General features: G+C 50.6%; 9 protein-coding genes across 9 annotated transcripts; 4 read left to right on the top strand and 5 right to left on the bottom strand.

Annotated features, from left to right (window-relative positions):
* Positions 1-522: 522 nt before the first annotated feature.
* On the top strand, positions 523-3,489 carry SNOG_09192 (hypothetical protein; the record flags this gene model as incomplete). Its single annotated transcript, XM_001799441.1, has 1 exon — positions 523-3,489. One exon carries the CDS (start codon positions 523-525, stop codon positions 3,487-3,489), a length of 2,967 nt encoding a protein of 988 aa, XP_001799493.1.
* A 423-nt stretch (positions 3,490-3,912) lies between these two features.
* On the top strand, positions 3,913-4,878 carry SNOG_09191 (hypothetical protein; the record flags this gene model as incomplete). The annotated part of the gene is made up of 1 exon (XM_001799440.1): positions 3,913-4,878. One exon carries the CDS (start codon positions 3,913-3,915, stop codon positions 4,876-4,878), a length of 966 nt encoding a protein of 321 aa, XP_001799492.1.
* A 389-nt stretch (positions 4,879-5,267) lies between these two features.
* On the top strand, positions 5,268-6,712 carry SNOG_09190 (hypothetical protein; the record flags this gene model as incomplete). The annotated part of the gene is made up of 2 exons (XM_001799439.1): positions 5,268-5,877; positions 5,928-6,712. The coding sequence occupies 2 exons, from the start codon at positions 5,268-5,270 to the stop codon at positions 6,710-6,712; spliced, it is 1,395 nt and encodes a 464-aa protein (XP_001799491.1).
* A 1,253-nt stretch (positions 6,713-7,965) lies between these two features.
* SNOG_09189 (hypothetical protein) lies at positions 7,966-9,345 on the bottom strand (the record flags this gene model as incomplete). The annotated part of the gene is made up of 6 exons (XM_001799438.1): positions 7,966-8,301; positions 8,408-8,433; positions 8,491-8,670; positions 8,715-8,943; positions 8,989-9,137; positions 9,195-9,345. 6 exons carry the CDS (start codon positions 9,343-9,345, stop codon positions 7,966-7,968), a joined length of 1,071 nt encoding a protein of 356 aa, XP_001799490.1.
* Positions 9,346-10,452: 1,107 nt separating this feature from the next.
* On the bottom strand, positions 10,453-10,847 carry SNOG_09188 (hypothetical protein; the record flags this gene model as incomplete). The annotated part of the gene is made up of 2 exons (XM_001799437.1): positions 10,453-10,537; positions 10,672-10,847. 2 exons carry the CDS (start codon positions 10,845-10,847, stop codon positions 10,453-10,455), a joined length of 261 nt encoding a protein of 86 aa, XP_001799489.1.
* A 40-nt stretch (positions 10,848-10,887) lies between these two features.
* On the bottom strand, positions 10,888-11,815 carry SNOG_09187 (hypothetical protein; the record flags this gene model as incomplete). Its single annotated transcript, XM_001799436.1, has 3 exons — positions 10,888-11,024; positions 11,485-11,728; positions 11,774-11,815. 3 exons carry the CDS (start codon positions 11,813-11,815, stop codon positions 10,888-10,890), a joined length of 423 nt encoding a protein of 140 aa, XP_001799488.1.
* A 112-nt stretch (positions 11,816-11,927) lies between these two features.
* Positions 11,928-13,484, bottom strand: SNOG_09186 (hypothetical protein; the record flags this gene model as incomplete). The annotated part of the gene is made up of 2 exons (XM_001799435.1): positions 11,928-12,818; positions 12,933-13,484. The coding sequence occupies 2 exons, from the start codon at positions 13,482-13,484 to the stop codon at positions 11,928-11,930; spliced, it is 1,443 nt and encodes a 480-aa protein (XP_001799487.1).
* A 1,979-nt stretch (positions 13,485-15,463) lies between these two features.
* SNOG_09185 (hypothetical protein) lies at positions 15,464-15,640 on the bottom strand (the record flags this gene model as incomplete). The annotated part of the gene is made up of 1 exon (XM_001799434.1): positions 15,464-15,640. The coding sequence occupies one exon, from the start codon at positions 15,638-15,640 to the stop codon at positions 15,464-15,466; it is 177 nt and encodes a 58-aa protein (XP_001799486.1).
* A 2,146-nt stretch (positions 15,641-17,786) lies between these two features.
* Positions 17,787-18,225, top strand: SNOG_09184 (hypothetical protein; the record flags this gene model as incomplete). Its single annotated transcript, XM_001799433.1, has 2 exons — positions 17,787-17,957; positions 18,097-18,225. 2 exons carry the CDS (start codon positions 17,787-17,789, stop codon positions 18,223-18,225), a joined length of 300 nt encoding a protein of 99 aa, XP_001799485.1.
* Positions 18,226-18,851: the final 626 nt, after the last annotated feature.

The following is an 18,851-nucleotide window of genomic DNA, read 5'->3' as shown; positions in this document are numbered from 1 at the left end:
ATGAAGCGTGCCACGTGCTCCGGTGCACGCACATTTGACACGCTTGAACTGCAGTACACAATTTCGTCTACGTGCTACTGACTACTGCAAGCGTTGTTGTACTATAGTGTAGAAATATGAGCCTCAAAGACGAAAACGTCCAAGCTCCGTGATGCCAGGTGGCTTAATGCTACCCCAGCATTCCTAATAATACCATTGTAAGAGCCTCTTCGTCTCATTTCGGTCCTGACATCTTGTAACCTGTCATCTGCATCGTTTAATTGTGCGCCTTGGCAGCACGTCTTGGCACAGGTCATGGTTTGGGACAGAGATAGCCGACCCTTGTAAGTGATATCGAGCTCTGGACGGGTCTGAGCGGTGAATCAGCCACTCCGTAACCCTCCAAGGTTCTCCCACGAACAAGTGTTCACTCCGCACCAAACGACCCGTCGAAGCGCCCCCATTAGCTGCCCATGGGTTTATTCGACACAGGGCAGTTCATTTCGCAACAAACAGGGCTCGACCAAGCAATGCAAGCGAGAGATGCCCGCGATTGGCGCATCCCTCCGCAAATGGACGCTTTGCCTGCTCCTCTGCAGCGTACCGACACCTGCATGGACCCAGTCAACGAATGACACGGCCGTCGAACACGCTGGCGCTACTGCATCCTTGAGTACCACAACACCACGCCCGTCTTCGCTGGCTTCGACCTCTGCCTCGACTGTTCGCAGCTTTATCCACTCCGAGACAACATGTCCGTTCCGCACGATAAACTACATTACGCACACGCTGCCGCAGCAATGCGCGAAGACAGCTTGGTCGGCGCCGGGCGAGGCGGCATCTACGGACGTTCCAGCTATTGAGGCGGGTGCGACGCCTAGCCAACAGATTGCAATACCCAGAGCGGAAGAGGCTGTAAAGAGCGACATACAGGATGAGAGGCATAGCACACCTACTGCAGTACCCCAGGCACAAGAGACAGGAGCAGGCGCATTCACCGACGCACCAGCTGGAGGCACAGCCAGCGAAGAGTCAGAATCGGAGCTTGAGACCGAATCGCCCCTGGACAATGCCAACTTTCTTTCGTTTGAGGAATGGAAGAAGAGGAACCTGGAGCAGGTTGGACAGTCGCCTGAGAATGTTCAAGGGCGAGCGGCTCCTTCAAACCAGGCAACTCGTCGCCGCCCCGTCAATGTCAACGCCCTGGATTCGTTGGGCGACGAGGCAGAGATCGAGATCGACTTCAGCGGCTTCGGTCCTCCACTGGATGGTGGAGACATTGCGAACAGTAATCAGGCAGGATTGCGCGGTGCAGACAATACCAAAGCCGTCGAGGACGAGAAAAAGGCTACTCCAAGCTCCTGGACCTTGAGCAAGGACGCCGGCAAGACATGCAAAGAGCGTTTTAATTATGCGTCCTTTGACTGTGCGGCTACAGTGCTGAAAACCAACAAGCAGGCTAAGAGCGCTACCTCGGTTCTGGTCGAGAACAAGGACAGCTACATGCTTAACGAATGTTCGGCTAACAACAAGTTCTTGATTGTCGAGCTTTGCGATGACATTCTGGTAGACACAGTGGTCCTTGCGAACTATGAGTTCTTCTCTTCCATGTTCCGCCATTTCAGAGTCAGCGTCTCGGACCGCTATCCAGTCAAGATGGAGAGATGGAAGACGCTGGCCACCTTCGAGGCACGCAATTCTCGCGACTTGCAGCCATTCTTGATTACGGAGCCTCAGATCTGGGCAAGATACCTACGCATCGAGTTCCTCACGCAGTATGGCAATGAGTTTTACTGCCCACTTAGCTTGTTGCGGGTCCATGGTACTACTATGATGGAGCAGTTCCGACGAGAAGAGGAGGAGGCTCGTGGTGTCGATGACGATGTTGATCTGGAGGCTGAACAAGAAGTTGTGAAGCCGGCTGTTGACAGCGGCCCAATACCTGCGGACCAAGTGCCTATTCTGCCCTTGAAGGACGACGATGCGAAGCCATCATCAACCGTGGACGTCCATGCGCAGACTACCGAAACATCCAACGAAGCCGCGGACTCTAGATCTACAGATCTATCACATGAGACGGTGCAATCGTCGACTGCATCCGCGGTAGGAACACCTTCAAATGTGTCTACTGTTAGGGACACGAACGTTGACACTGCTGGGTCCTCGTCTGTCTCAACTCCAGTGGACAACAGCCCAAGCTCCAGTAGTATGGTTGAAAGTGGCGCAAGCACTGGAGAGAGCAATTCTAGCGATCTCGCTTCGTCCAACGGACGCGACACCTCGAATACACAAGCGTCAAGCTCTGCCACAGATAGCCCAGCAAGTGCTTCGATAGCCACGGAAGCCAAGAGCATCAGCAAGGCTAGCCAGACTACTAATGACGCCGCGCCTTCACCATCGTCAAATACTGCTTCCAAAGCTGCAAGCAACAACACAGTTGGCAACCCGCATTCTCAGTCACAGCCTCGATCCTCTTCTACTCAGCCTAACCCTGCCACTCCCTCGACACAAGAGTCGTTCTTCAAATCGATCCACAAGCGTCTGCTATACTTGGAAGCTAACAGCACCCTGTCATTGCAGTACATCGAAGAGCAGTCACGTATCCTCCGCGATGCTTTCAAGAAGGTAGAAAAGAGACAGCTAGTCAAAACCGAAAAGTTTCTGGACCATTTGAACAGTACAGTCATGCAAGAGTTGAAGAGCTTTCGAACCATGTATGACCAGCTTTGGCAAAGTACCGTCATCGAAACCGAGAGTATGAAAGAGCGACATAAAAGCGAGATGAGCGAAATCGGCACCAGACTCACCTTGATGGCAGACGAGCTTGTGTGGCAGAAGCGCATGGCAGTCGTCCAATCGACCCTCCTACTCCTCTGCCTAGGCCTGGTACTATTCGTCCGATCCGGTACTTTGGGCTCAGCAGCAGACGTCCCAATTGTCCAGCAGCTGGGCAGCAAGTACAACAGCTTCTTCGAGTCCTCGCCACCTCATAGCCCACCAGAATCCGGCCTCGCGCGGCGGCGAAGAACATTCAAAAACATGTGGCGCAGCGATACATCCGCCGGCCTCAGCGACCACCAAAGCGATGGCGTGAACGCTCTCTCCGACGCAGAAACCGACGGCGCGAGAAGCCCCATCGACGTCGAATACAGCCCGCCCACACCGACTACTCCAGCCGCACTCGCAAAGTTCGACGTGCGCAATGGCATCCCCGAGGAGACGCCCAGCCCAGATGACCAAGCCAAGCGCCTGGAAGTCCTGGAAACACAGTCCGGCCCAGCCACACCGAATGGCACGCGCGACAGCAGACCCTCGTGGGAAGAAGTGGATCGCGCGGTGGATCAACTTAAGGCGGAAAAAAATGGGCAGCTTTCGCCGCATGGCGAGAGGAAAGGGAAGGAGAGGAAGGGGAAGAAGAGGAGTCCGTTGAGGAGGGCGCAGAGTAGTTATGACGGCCTGGCGGATGGGGACGGTACGGTGGATACGGGAGATGAGGGGTTATTTAGTTGATGATGGTACGACTTTTGTGATTGATGGCAGATTAGCATTGCATTGCATGCGGTGGCGTTTGGGTCGGTTTATGGCGTATTGATAGGATTCATGACTTGATATTGGCCTTAAACATGCACATATTGGTGATGCTGGTATGAGATGATGTTTTCCTGTGACAGAAGATGTGTGTATCATCAACTTTGGTCTCATCAAGATGGCAACTCTACCGTAAAGTGAAACTTTTAGCGACCTTACTGCTCAAAACTTAGCTGACTACTACTTGCTTATATATCATCCTCTCTAGAAACGCTCAGCGTGTCTCAATGTGGAAAGTGCCTCGGTCCGTTTTAGCGCGAACACCTGTTCGGTCGCGCCATCGGAAGCTTGGAGCACGCAAGCAATGCATGGGCTTAATCCGCGCCCAGCCTTTACACAGACGACATGCCTCCCAAAAACCGGGGAAAGACTGTGCCTGCGGGATTTCAATCGAAATCCACCCCGAATCTACCTGCATTGCAATCGGCAGAAGCCGCAGAACACAATGGCAGCAGTGCTTCGTCACACCTGCGACCCATAGCAAGCACTCTAGACGGTGCTCTCCTCACAGGAGTATCCATCGAAGATGGAGATGCAGACTCGCTCTCGTCTTCGAGTATAGAATCCGACGAAGAAGACTTAAAGCTACAATCAAATCGTCCATTACATACCTCACGCTCACACACTCACCTCCCCCGCCAAACCACGAGCGCACTCTATCCGCCCTTCTACAACCGTCCTCCTACGCCGCTCCCACCCTCGCCATCCCTGACCTCGCTTCTTAGACCCTCCAGACGCACGACCCCCGACTCCTCTGATGTCGAGCTACCTAGCATAACCTCCAGCACCACCACGCTTGTCAAATCCGCACGCCATGCCCCCCGCATCCCGCGCGCCGCGCCCAAAGTGCCCACATACGAGTACTACGGCTTCGCGCTGTACCTAGGCAGCTCGGCAGCCTTTTTAATGTACATCCTCTGGGCCTATGTGCCTGCGCCAGTCCTACACAATATGGGCATCTGGTACTATCCCGACCGCTGGTGGGCGCTGGCCATTCCGTGCTGGCTCATCGCGCTGATTATATACATCTACGTTGCGCTGGCGAGTTGGAACACGGAGTACTTGACGCTGGGGTTGTCACGGGTCGAGTGTCTTGTGGATGAGTGTGCGCAGGTGGGAGTTGTGGATAGGCGGACGGGGGAGATTGTTGGAAACGTAGGTGGTGCGGGAAAGAGTGAGGATTACGACAAGTATCGGTTTGGGGTGGGAGAGGAAGTGGATTGGAAGTCATTCTGGAGTATGGGGACGGATGCTGTGTTGGATGTGCCGATTGGTGGTGTGTGCGAGATTCTCTACGGCGACGAGGATTAATGCATGTGTATCGTCATTTTTACTGCTTCTTATCCATCGCGAGAGATTCCGCACGAGACACCCGATCATGGTTAGTAATTACCGAGATCCGGTCAAGGCTTGGAGTAGCTTGCAGTTCCAACCCCCACTTATATCGCATATGCCCCTCCCGAGCTTCGGAATCTGCCATCTTTGACATTGGGTTGCCCCGCTGTGCCCGTCCCGGATTGGATGCAAAAGGACTTTGCTATCGACGGATGGATTTAATGGCTGCTATCTCCTCGGCGGGGTCCGGGCAGAGAGGTATAAGTCCCTCAGGCAGCCGTTGCTAAAGCTTTCTCTTCCATCCGGAATTTCTTTATTTTTCATCCGAGCTTCATACTTCATTTGCTTGAAGTCCTCCCACCATCATGAAGGTCGCTACAAGTCTTTCTGCGCTGTCTATGCTGGCTGCAGCCGAAGCAGCCGAGACTGTTCTCGGAGCGTACATTTTCCACCGCCATGGAGATCGCACGCCCAAGGCTCTTGCGCCTACCAACCTAACTGCTCTGGGATACGAGCAGGTCTATACTTCGGGCCAGTACTACCGCTCGAGGTACTTGTCGGGCAGCTCGAAGATCCGTGGTATCAATGAGGACGAGGTCAAGCTTTCTCAGCTCGCAGTCACGGCGCCTGTCGACAATGTGCTGCAGAATTCTGCTATGGGCTTCTTGCAGGGATTGTACCCACCTGTGCAGACTGTGCAGACTCTTGCGAATGGACAAAACGTTCAGGCGCCTATGGATGGGTACCAATTGATCCCCGTCAACACCATTCAGACGGGCTCTGGATCCGAAGATGCAGGTTGGCTGCAAGATGCATCAAGCTGCCAAGCCGCAAAGACCAGCTCCAACAGCTTCTTCTCTAGCACAGAATACAAAGACCTTTCCTCCAGCACGAAGGACCTCTACGCTTCTATCGTACCCGCAATCAACAACATCATCCCCGCCGACCAAATCTCTTTCAAAAATGGATATGTCGGTACGTCTTCTCCCACCCCTCCTATGTCTCAAAACTAACAAGATGATGAGTCTATGATATCCTCAACGTCGCGTCCATACACAACACATCCTCTCCTTCTATGCCTTCAAACTCTACATTGAACACCCTCCGCACCCTCGCAGACGCCCACGAATGGCACCTCGCCTTCAACGCCTCCGACCCCATGCGCGCCGTCGCAGGCATGCAACTCGCTGGCGAAATCCTGTCGCACATGAATGGCATCATTTCCTCGCAGGGCGCACGCAAACTCGGCGTCCAATTCGGCGCCTACGCGACGTTCATGTCATTTTTCGGCCTCACAGACTTACCCTCTGCGAGTCAGAATTTCATGGGCATCGTAGACTACGCGAGTAGTTTGGTGCTGGAGATGTTCACTGAGAAGGACGTTGGAGAGGGATTCCCCAGTGAGCAAGATCTGCAGATTCGGTTCCTGTTTCACAACGGCACCGCGTCTAATGTGAGTGAACCGTCTGTGTATCCGCTTTTCGGCGGTGCCAACGAGGCGCTCATGTGGACGGATTTCCAGTCCAAGATGCGCGACTTTGCGATCGGTTCCACACAGCAGTGGTGCGAAAAGTGTGGGAATGAAACGGGAGGTTGTGCGGCGTTCGCGGCGAAGACAGAATCGGCGGCACAGGGAGGGAAAGGGGGGTTGAGGTTGAGCCCGGCGATTGGAGGTGTTATTGGCGCGTTTGTCACGCTGGCTGTTGTGCTGGGGACACTTGCGGGAGTCATGTTGGTTGGGGGGTTTACGCTTGTGAGTAAGAAGAGAGTGAAGGGAGTGCAGGAGGTAAGTGTTGAGACGAAGGCTTAGATTGGAAGGGGCGGTGTGTGGGAAGATGATGGAATGATGTCATGAAGGCACGAAAGCAATGAATCAATGGAAACGAGAAATTGCGATAACGAATGTATGCCTGATCATAACATTGAACGTGTTCTTTTAAAAGACCCTGAGCCTAACCTAACGTGCCCGTGCGCGACGCGATTAGAGTTGCGTAATAATTACTAAACACTAAAACGCAAGAATAACACTATACTTTAATATGCTATAACTTTATAACTATAGATCTAATCTAAGCTATAATTAAAGTAATTAATTTGTATAAATTAAGAGAAAATTTTATATATAGCAAAGTTATGTGCTAGTATAATATTTATAGAGTTACTTTATCTTACTAATATAAGAGTCTTTAGCTATCTTAAGAGATTAAAAACTCTAGCTAATAAAAGCTTACTCTATAATAAGAGTTAGAGCTTATATAATATATTAAAAACTTAATAAAGAGAGAGCTTCTACTTATAAGAGAGATAATATAAAATTTTACTTTATATATAGCTAAGAAGAGAGTTAGTAAGAGCTAAGTTATGCGCTTTATCTACTGCTATAAGATCTATCTTATCTCTTAATAGATCTAACTTATAGACTATATATATTATATAGCTAATTCTAAAGTAAAGTATATCTATTACTTTAAGCTGCTATACTTAAAGATTACCTAATATAATATAGAAACGCGTTATATATATAATATAGATAAAAAGAAGTTTATAATTAGAGTACGTCAGGAAAAGTGAAAAGTGTCTGGTCGGTAGTGTCGCCGCAATTCGCCGTCGATTCGACAGATATGACGATTCGACAAAGTCGCCCCAGTCACTTTTTTCCGACGTCGGGTCGACGTCGGAACAGTCTGGTTACTGTCCTCTACCGTTTAGCACCGTGTAGCTACATTGCTCGACTGTGCTTAGTCGTCAGACTTAGCATACTGAACATTCTGTATACTCCGTAAAGAGCAGAAGAGGTAGACTACGTCAGTTGCGCATGTTTTGTAGGCAGTCCAAGTCCTCTGTGCAAACATAGCTGCAGCTATCAGGCTTACTCTGTCCGTAATCCGGTGCCATTAGAGATAGAGTCTCGTATCTGCAACCACGTGCGAGCCAGTTCTGCACGGTCGGCGACTGTGCGAGACAGTGTCGTCACTCCAGGAACTACAGCAGACTCGATGCATTTCGGAAACACAATTGTATAGCTATTGATTGCTAATTTGCCCTGCATTATCTATTCAACTATTACACAGTACTGTACAGGTCGGAGCAGTTTATCTCTTCTTCGTATCTTTCCACCAGAGCGTCGCAGTCTTCTGGCTCTAATTCCCATTCGTCTTTCGTCAGCGCTAGGGCGTGTACAATGCGATTGTCTATCGTGTATTCCTCTGCTAACATAGCAAACTCGTCCCACGTGCTGTCCGTCACAATGCTCCAACCTTTCCCTTTATTCTGAAACCATACTTGCTCGTCGTCGTTGTGTGTCACACTTTCCGTAAAGTCGTCAGCTCCACGAAACTCTCTGAGCAATATATCGTGTATTTCCCCCGATGATTCGCGCAGTCGCACTCTAGTCTCTTCCTGTTATCTGTTAGCTTTTGCCCTTATGTCATATTAGGCATCTTGCCTCTCTCTCGTCAGCCTCTATATCTTCCTCATTGCTGTGACCGGTTCTGCACTCATCCACAGTAAGGATGTTGTCTTCTCGTTTCCCTGCGCGATTATAGTCTTCTATTAATGTATTATATCGTTGCCGCTCATCATCTGTACATTTCATAAGAATGTCATCAACGTCGTTGTCGTGATGGTCGTCTGGCACGGTAACGTTAGATCCAGAGTTTTCAATGTGGTTCGCGTGTATGGCTATTTGTTGTTTTAAAGCGTCCCAAATGAGGAGACGGCGTATCTCGCTCAGCCTTTTCCACTTCTCGCGGATGGCGTTATAATTATCTATACTATGTTAGCTATCGTTGTTCAGTGCTGTTGTAACATACCCTCTACGGTATGACCGTGGAAATGGATTGTCTTCCTCGTTCCGTCGTCGTGGTACTCTTTGATAGCATTATATAACACTGTGCCCACAAGCGCCATCATGTTAGCGCTTAGGAACTGAAACTTATCCTGGTTCCCTGCCATGGCACCGATACCCCATTTTCCATTGTTGTAGAACGCTCGCGCTATGATGGCCGCAATTGCACTGTTTAGGAACCGGGGCGACGCGGGCTATTACTCCGTAAGCTAATGCCATCGTGTCCTAGATTAACTCACATTCCTAGGATCCTGGCGCAGGTAGACAAAATCCTGGAGCAGCTCACTCGGTTTGAGGACTCGCAGTTCGAGATGGTTCAGGGCATATGCGGCTGTAACCTCTATGCGTGCCTGTCTCATCACATGCGTCCGCAGGTCGCTGCACATGTCTAACATCTAACAAGTACTGTCAGCCATGGTTGTAGACGGTCCGCGACCGTACTCACTTGGCGGGCTGCACTCCTGCAGGGCGTGGTCGCTATGGACGAGCGGACTGGCAGGGGCGCTGTTTTCCGAGCCTCTGACCATGCGTCCAGCATCAGCTGTGCGAATACACTCCTGTGAGCGTCCAGCCACGGATTGACAGGTGTACCACATGGCGTCGTCCCGTCGTTTGTTAACAACTGCGATAACAATATCACCCGAGCCTTGTTAAGTGTACTTTCGTGTTCAGGTTGCACTGGTTCTCTCGTCCGGCGTTTTTGTGTTCCCCATGGCATTTGATGAAACGGGTCTGCTGGATGAGACAGTGGAAGGAAGGCTTATGCATGTAAGTTGACGTGAACTACTTTCAGTGATTGTGGTGTCTTTGCTTACATTGCACAGAACGCAGTGCGTTCTTCTGTGTTTGAGAGGTGTGCCGCGTGGCGGCAGTGTTCTGTTTTGGTTTGTGTCGACTGATCGTTTTCATTCCGGCTTGATGTCCAGTCTCCATGGATTGACTGGTGCGCGAGGGTGCAGGCGTCCCTTTATTAGAACCGGCATATCTTCTAGGTTCGTGGGTTTGAGACCATGTAGAAGTTGCTGAGTCTTGTGAGTTTGATTGTAGTATAGTCTCTCGTGATAAAGACGGTAGAGTTGCGCTTTGCATAGTTCTCGATTTCTACGATTCTTAGTCTTGCTATTGGTGTCAGTGTCTGTCTTCGATACAGACCTTCACGCTCTCTTGTGTCTGACTGAGCGGCCGCGCCCTCTTCACGGGAGGTAGTGCCACGCCGCCGCGCACCTGCTGGTTTCTTGTATTCTTTACCATAATTACGCGTTTTTCTGTGTGGTACGCAGGTTCATACTAGTAAAGAATCGCGTTCAGTCTGCGAAGGATTAGTTATGTCTCGAAGAGTGTGTTGGGGCATGCAGATACCCCCAAATTGTTGCGCTCCCTGTACGGTTTTGCAAGGGGTCATCCGCCGTGCTGTATGATTGGTGGATGTACCGTCGTCGACTGTCCTCCGGTGTCGCCTACGGTCGATTCCTGTCAGCACGTCTCAGGGGCGCTTATCTATTGCCTTGTTAGGTCTATTCGGCTTAATTTGTTTGAATTACAGCCGTGTTCCCGGCGTTATTAGTACACCTGACGATACAATATGTCCGTAGCATCGAGGAAAGAGCACAGCGCAGGCTTCAGCTCAATTTTCCTACAAGGACCCCCTAAAACGTTTTTCTTGAGACGCATATCATATTAATGGTTCAATTACAAATGTAGCCCTATAGAGTTTCGTTGCAACCGTATCTTGCAGTGCGCCATGCCAGCGTGCTTCCGTTGATATTCGTATACGAGTCCAACCATCTGCTGTTTTCGTGTAGTAGTATATGCCACTGCGTTTATCCTCAAACCCCACCTCTCTCTCGAGTGTCCGTATGAACTGTGTATAGTCAAGGCTACTAATATCTTTGTATTCTGTTGCTAGGTCGTCGCGCACATACAGCAGTTGGTCCGTTCGTATAAGGATCTGATCCTGTTCGTGTGCACTAGCTACCAGAATGGTTGACAGTTGAGGAGCGTTGTTTACGGTGTTAGACTGTCCGGCACTGTGGACCACAGCCTCAGCATATCCATCATTGTTCCGCAGCCCAGTCTCAGGATTATGGTTACATCGCATTTTGCGTCGCTCGGAGCGCATCCGTCGTGTTGCATTGTGATTACATCGGACTGCTAAGTGCGTGATTGTACGTAGGCGACTGTCGGGCGCCGTACTTTGCAGCGGGCTGTTCTGTCGTGACGCAACCACCCTCGCTATCTGTCTGATGTGCTCTTTTGCAGTCGTCGTTCGCAGAGACTGACATAATATAGCTCGTTCTCTCATCTCTCTCTCAACTTCTGCATATAGTGTCTCGTATTCATCGCTTGTTAAGGTCATCGCGTCGCAGATGCTGTCCCTGGACGAGCGTTCCCGTGTTTGTCGCAGTGGTGTCATAATTGCAAAGATGTAGCGATTTAGGATTCTGTCGTCAACAGTGGAGTACTGTCGTTCGTCTTGGAGAACCGTCGTGGTATAGGTGGTCGTTGTTGCTGCTCGTGTCTTGATGAGTCGTTGTTTGTGGAGATGGGGCGCCACCCTCCGCTTCGCTCCCCTCACTCCACGCCACCCGCCCCGTACTCCAACCAACCAGCACCCCCACCGGTGTCCCCCGCTCACCCCGCTCGAGTCCCCTAATTAACCAAGCCCTTCACACTTCTCCGGATTAGTTTTGCAGCATTCGACTTGTCGTCGCGATTGCCGGGGCGACGAGACTCACGCGTCCTTGAGGAGGGGAGAGGATCGAGATTAGCACGGTTTTCCACCCCCCCCCATGCGGCGACCAACCCGACGAGTACAAGGGCTTGGTCAACGAGGATCTCGAGCTGTCGAAGCCCCGAGATCCCCGCGGGTTTTGTGATGCCGACGCACGGGACGGCGTGGCGGGAGGAGAAGGACGAAGCGGACTTGAGATGAGTTGAGAGGACAGTGATGTCGAGAGCTTTGGAGGGAGTAAGAGTGATCTAGAGGAGGATGGGGAGATGGATTCAGGTATGGGGGATGAGGACGAGGAGGATAAATGAGTGAGACGCGGCGAGGGCATAAGACATGGCTTCCGCCATATGCTCTCCGATCGACGAAAATTTCAATGCAGGAAGGAGACTCGACACAAGCGATTAACGTTTACTTTAAGATTTGTGAATTATGTATGAAGGGCTATCCTCAGTTATTTCGTGTTCGCTTCCGTCGATACTCTCGTAGCGTGCGCAGTAAATCGATGTCAAATGTCGGCGAGTACAGGCGGTTGTATTCGTCCCAGTCGATATAGTTGTTGACGTAGTAAGACATAGTAGTACGAGTTGTTGAATCAGGCAGGTCCCTTGGTACCAAGTGCACTGGGCGGATAATCGTGCTCAGGTCGTAAAACTTAAAAGCTTGCAATGTCCGGCGTTTAGGGGCTGCGTTCCAGGCCCGTCGACGCACACTCAACATTCCAGTAGTGTTGTCGATCTGTCCATTGTTATTGAACAGCAATACCTCGGAGAATGCCCCAATATACGCCATGTGTTTTCCATCTTTGTCGTAGCGGGTATGGTCGATAATTGTAAGTATTAGGTGGAGCTGGGCTACCACTCTACCGTCCGTCACCGTCCTAGACTGTCGTCTATTGTCTCCATGCTCAAATTCTTGTACCCAAACGTAGTCTCTACGCCAGAGGCCTGTCTGTTGCCAGTTAGGTGCGCATCTTACAACCTCCTCGTCGCAGTGTTCAGGGTCGTTGTGTCTCTTGCCAGAGGACCGCCAGCACTTTATGGAAGGGTGAATCTGTACACTCATACGGCCAACCCAAGATGGGTCGACATCCAAACGGTCCTCGTCGTAAGAAGTGATTAGTTGGCCTGCTGCCGCCTGGCGTTTGTTGCGGACAAACACTGCTGCTGCATGTGTAAAGTCAGATATTGCTATGTTTGCGGCGACCTCGCTTAGGGGCAATTTTGTCGAATGAGGCTGTATTCCTGGTATTGACCATCCGAGCCTGCGGAAGGGAAGAGGGCGTGTCACTCTCGTGGAATAAGTGCGATCTTGGATGTCGACAGTAGTGGACGGTCGACTCTGTTTAACCACAGTGGCATGGTCAGCTGCCAGTAGTGCCGTCCTCCGAGAATTATGCAAGCATATTTGCAGTATATACTCTTTCTTGTTTGTCATAGAGTAGAACTGTTTTACCATAGTGATGTGATGTGCTTCGCTGTTCGCTCCAGTGCATATACCATCCAAAGCTCCATACATGCGTATGTCTTGTATGATATGTGTCAACGCGTGCCACTTAGGATAATTGAAGTTCTTCTCTTCCCCTAGCGTTCGCCGATACACTCGAAATTCCTCCTTGAATACATTCATCCTCTCTAGTGCTCCTTGAATATAGGCCAAGGTATCCTCGTCGTGACTCTTGTATTGCGCCAGTGTAACTAGGTCGCATACTGCACGAATAAAATGCAGCGCGAAAGGCGCCTTCGATACAAACAACGGGGATACGACAGCCACAAGCTGTTGTATGATTGCCTTTTGCTCTGTGCCGGTCCATTGGGAGACTTCTGTAAATGCTCTCTTGTTATTAAAACGCTTCAGGCCAGTACTATGCATTACCTGACGGAAGCGCTCGTTTAACTGAGTACTACCAGATTCTTGCGTTACTGGTGTAGTACTGTTATCCCAGGTCTTTCTGCTGCCAGGATAGATGTCGTCCAACATATCTTGCATAAAGTCTAGCATCTTCATTACTAAACCTTTAAGCAGCAAGTGCAATGTATCCGTTGCTAAAGACACGTGAATATTAAAGTTATGGTGCTTCCACCCGAAACAATCAACTGGATGTACAAAGTCGTCGTGTCCTTTATCAAGACATCTCTCTTGTTGTAGCCGAGTGAATTGCTCTGTTCTCCATGGGTAAGATCCACATAAATCCTCTCTGTCGTCAGGTGCGACGGTACAACGCGTGCAATGGCGATTTTTCTTTACACCGGTCAAGAGTACTTGTTCTTCGTAGTCAGCCAATATCGCGCAAATAGTTGGGTAACACTGCCTTGTTCGTCCGTCTGCGCATGCAAGTAGTATTCCAGACTTAGCCGTGTTTTCCAGTGCTGTATTAGACAGTGAGCAACAGTGTTCTACCGTGCAGGCTGATATAGTGGTGCTTGAACTTACGTGACAGAAGCTTGCCCATGCAATAGTGATACACTTGACTCTTAAGAAGGGGATCACGAATCTTAGTTGTAGGAATGAACCCAGCTAGAAGAGTACCAGGTGTCGATCTCCGACGTCGGGCTTCGCGGGACAGATTCCCAATTGTGACGTAGACTGGCCATGCTGCTACATCTCCTGATATAAGTGAGAGTTGTGTTTTGTCGACTGATATAATAATCGGCACGACTGTTGCTCCATCTGGTAGGCTTTGTTGTATGTTCCACCACCAGTCTCCAGAATGTAATTCATGATAAACGCGAACAGGATAGTCCGTATTGCCTGAGAAGAATTGGCTTGGGGCGTATACTAATTCATCTGCAAATGGGCGATGGCTGATTATAAACGCAATCAGCGACAAGATGTTCTGATATACGAAAAAATGTTGGTCGGCCTCAAGTCCAGAAAGACCAGACGTCTTAGCAATGTCCTCCTGTATCCAAATATCATCTTGTATACCGGACTGCATTGCTGACATTGCCTCTTGCCATTGGCGGCCTGATTGAAATGGTAATCTCGTGTGTAAGTCATGTAATCGTGCGTCTGCAAAGAGGCTATCGACATCTCCTAGCGTGCATTTAATCCGTTGCAGCCATGCAGCAAACGAAAAGGCAAAGTCTGAACCAAAGGTGTCGACGTGATTAGGGCTAGTAAACTTAGTCTAGATCATGTTAGAGGAAGTGTTACATACTCTTTTGCAGTTACAGACTCTGCTGTTGCTGGTTCCCCTGCCAATCGCCCATCGTGTGTCTGAAACAGCACTTCCTCACGTCTGCGTGGATGTTGACAACGGGCCCTTTCGTCCAACAAGGTCGTCCTTTGCGCACATATCTGGTGCATCCGAAATGCCATCAGCTATTGCCAAGTCTGCATTTTTATCCTTCTCGATGTGATCATATACTGTCACAGTAGAGCTTAAGCCGTCTGCCGCACATACATGCACCTTCCTATCTTGAGCAGTATTATACTCGTTGCTCAATGACGTGTACGTTTCGTTTGACTGGAGTGTTTCGTAAACATTCTCAGACGGTTCCAGACTCTGTTGCGCAAGATGTCGGGAATAGCATCCAGCTGTGTGTTTGGCAAGCCCTGCGTAGGTTTTAGGCTGGAAGCCGCATATCGTACAGAAGCGATCCATGCGCAGAACGGAGGGGAACTGTATTGTGCAGAAGAGGTATTATTTTATGAATAAGTAAATAGCGTTAGAGTTGTTATTTACGATGTTCTTGCGTAGGTTGACGGCTGTGTACGATAAGTTCATTCCACCGTGTTGCTAGTTCCCGCCCGGCTCCGGTGGCCGACGGTCGCAGACGGTCGCCCACCGTCGTCCCACGCTGCCGAAGACTCTGTAACCCTCTCCCATTCTACATACCCACCTCACCCCCTCTCCCAGGTCTAGTTGAGCGACTGGGTTCCTAGATACTAAGCACCACTTTTGCTGCCACAGGTCAAACGGAGGGCGCAATATGGTGCGATTTAATGTCACGTGATCCTCATCTCTGCGTATGGGTCCTGCTCTAATCGGCCGCTCTCAGAGTGGGCTTGCTGGCTTCTTCGACGTGGTAGTTGCAGCGATCTGGCTCCCTAGGTGGCAGTACGTTCGCGGCGAGAAGGAGCGCGAAGAGATACTTGCCCTGCTGTTGATTTTTTTTTCGCTTGCCTCTCAGCAGCCCCGTGCCAGTGCCAGCGGGCATATAAATCTCGCTTATTTTCCTCCCTCCTTTCTTCTCTCCAATCATCGGGCCACTTGCAGATAGACCTGCAACTCTACATCCTCTCCAATACCCAGCGACCGGGACTCGTGCTGGTGGTGGAGGAGGACGGTGAGGGACGGTGCTGCACCGCCCCGGACCGACGAAGACGACGACTTCCACTGTCGACGTAAGTAACATTATGGTCAAGGTCACTCTGACTCCAACTCCAGATAGCAGCTAATAGTCTCTAAGAGCGCACTGAAAAGTTTACAGAGAAACCTGGATATATTCAGTGCTATAAGATATCTTGTCTGGTTTTGGAAAAGGTTTTGAACATATCCAAGTTACCTCTTTACTGTTCTCGTTCAGCGAAGGCAGACAGGAATTTTGCTAGGGCTCGGTGGTAATCCGGAATATGTTATTTTATTAGAGTTGCTACTAAGAGCTTCACCGTAGTTTAGTGCTTACTATACCTATAATCTACCCTGCTTAACTGGCCTAGCAAAGCCAAAGGAATGCCCTCCACGCGCCGTCCTCTTGGGTATTCAGCGCCCGGGAGTCATGATGGCAGGGGAGGACCGTGAGGGACGGTGCTGCACCGCTCCTGACTGGCGAGGCCCTTAGATCACACACAACTTCTACGCAACATTATGCTCGAAAGGTACTCTGACCCTAACTTTAAATGATGGCTGGACAGAGCAACAAATGTGTAATTCGATGCCCACTGGCCTGGCAAAGCCGGACTTCATGACCTCCACGCACCGTCCTCTTAGGTACCCAGCGCCCGGGAGTCATGATGGCAGGGGAGGACCGTGAGGGACGGTGCTGCACCGCCCCGGACTGGCGAGGCCCTTAGATCACACACAACTTCTACGCAACATTATGCTTAAAAGGTACTCTGACTCCGACTTTAAATGATGGCTGGACAGAGTAACAAATGTGTAATTCGATGCCCACTGGCCTGACAAAGCCGGACTCATGACCTCCACGCACCGTCCTCTTAGGTACCCAGCGCCCGGGAGTTATGATGGCAGAGGAGGACCGTGAGGGACAGTGCTGCACCGCCCCGGACCGACGAGGCCCTTGGATCCCACACAACTTCTACGCAACATTATGCTTGAAACATACTCTGACTCTGACTTTAAACGACGGCTGGACAGAGTAACAAATGTGTGATTCGATGCCCACTAGCCTGACGAAGCTGGACTTATGGACCCTAAGCGACATATTCTCCAACACCCAGCGCCCGGGAAGATGGGGATGGCGAGGGACGGTGCTGCACCGCCCCGGACCGACGAAGACAACGACTACCACACCACATCCAAATAACATTGTGCTCGAAGCCGCTCTGAACCCAACTTCAGACAACTGCAGGACAAAGTGATTACTCCATGGTTCGATGCACACCGGCCCGACAAAGTCAGACTAATACCCTCCACGCAACATCCTCCTGGTGTCCTGCGCGCAGGGCTCGTGGTGGTGGAGGGAGACGGTGAGGGACGGTGTTGCACCGCCCCGGACCGACGAAGACAACGACTACCACACCACATCTAAATAACATTGTGCTCGAAGCTGCTCTGACCCTAACTTCAGACAACTGCAGGACAAACCGATTACTCCATGGTTCGATGCACGCCGGCCCGAGAAAGTCAGACTGATACCCCTCCACGCAGCATCCTCTCGGTGCCCTGCGCGCAGGGCCCGTAGCGGGCAGAGGACAGTGAGAGACGGTGCTGCACCGTCCCAGGAAATATAGACGGCCACCAGGCTGCAGCAATCGGCCCGTTCAACACGATTAAGTTCTGCTGGACCAAGGCATGCCCGCCATGCAGAGCGGCTCTTAAGTCGAAACATTGTCATTTGCACAACTTCGCCTTGACCTTAACCCACTACCTATCTATACTCACGCCAAAGTTTCTTCGATTCAATCGCTTCCCACAACCTTCTTGCCGCGACTGTCCCGCGCACACGCGCACTTTTCCAAGCGACATCCATACCCGACCGCGTGTCCATGGCAGCCGTCTATACTCATAACACTGCCCCTGCCCGCTTACCACCGCAAGGCTGAGCTCGAGATGGGCTAAGTGACCTGAGAGGATGACATGGTTCACAGTATGGCTGCCACCACCATAAGGTGCCGGGCACAATGTCGAATCTCGGGCAGCAGAGACTAACGGCATCTCACAAGGGAATTGGGGGCGAGGCATGGTCTCTCAAACCTCAGCGTTCACGATCTGGTAGAGGAGTTTGCCAGACATGTCTCGAGCCAGGTTCAAGAAAAGAAGATTCAAGACCAAAACCCCAACTCAAACATCAGGTGAGTCTGTGTACGCGGTTTTCGAATGTTTGGCTGGCAGTAGCAACCTGTCCACAACTACGAGATGCGCAAACTCCTCCGGTCTTTCGCGAAGCAGCAGCCGCAATTAATCCGTCATATAATAGTGACCGAATTGCAGCACTTTGGCAATGAAGTCGAGACTGAGGATCCTCGTGACACGCTAACGCTGACACTGTCTGAGACGGCGCAACCACGGTCTTCGTCCGTCGTGTCTAATACGTCTACGGCATTGATGGCCGACAAATAAGGCTTTGCATCACTCACCGGGCCGTTTTTACCGGCCAACGCGAACGTGGTTAGTCTGATCCCTGTCTACTAAGCGGTACCCTCGATGGGGCTGATAACAATAGATCGTCGGACACAGGTAGAGAAGTGAAGACTTTGACATTAGGATCCAGCGCATTAAGTATAATGTCCCTATAATTTTTTTTTCAGCGTGCAAGCTCTCCGATTTATACAAAGCAGGCACATCTCCGGTGATGGACACGTTGACAGTGACGCCCATCGAGGATGACGATAATTTGCTAAACACCATCGACTCGCACATCAAATTGAGGAAGCTTAAAGAAGTAATGCCATTGTGCCGGACAATAAAATCACTAAGTATTCCTAGTGCAGGTAGAACAGAAAAACTTAAACTGATATATACTCCACTGACATTTATATGCAGTACAATTCCATCCCAACGAACCACCTGAACAGCCCTCACTATCCAAGAAGAGAGTCCAATAATTTCTTATTCTACCAGACAAATACTCTAAGAAGCACCTTGAGGTCCGCGAAGCGGACGCATCAAAGCAGGTAGGTGCAAACGTAAGAGAAGGAGGAAACAAGAATCGCAGCAGCCTATATTACTCCGACAGTAACAGCGAC

The sequence above is a fragment of the Parastagonospora nodorum genome (assembly GCF_000146915.1).
Source record: "Parastagonospora nodorum SN15 chromosome Unknown scaffold_14, whole genome shotgun sequence".
Classification (NCBI taxonomy): Eukaryota; Fungi; Ascomycota; class Dothideomycetes; order Pleosporales; family Phaeosphaeriaceae; genus Parastagonospora; species Parastagonospora nodorum.
This window is presented reverse-complemented; position numbering and strand designations above follow the sequence as displayed.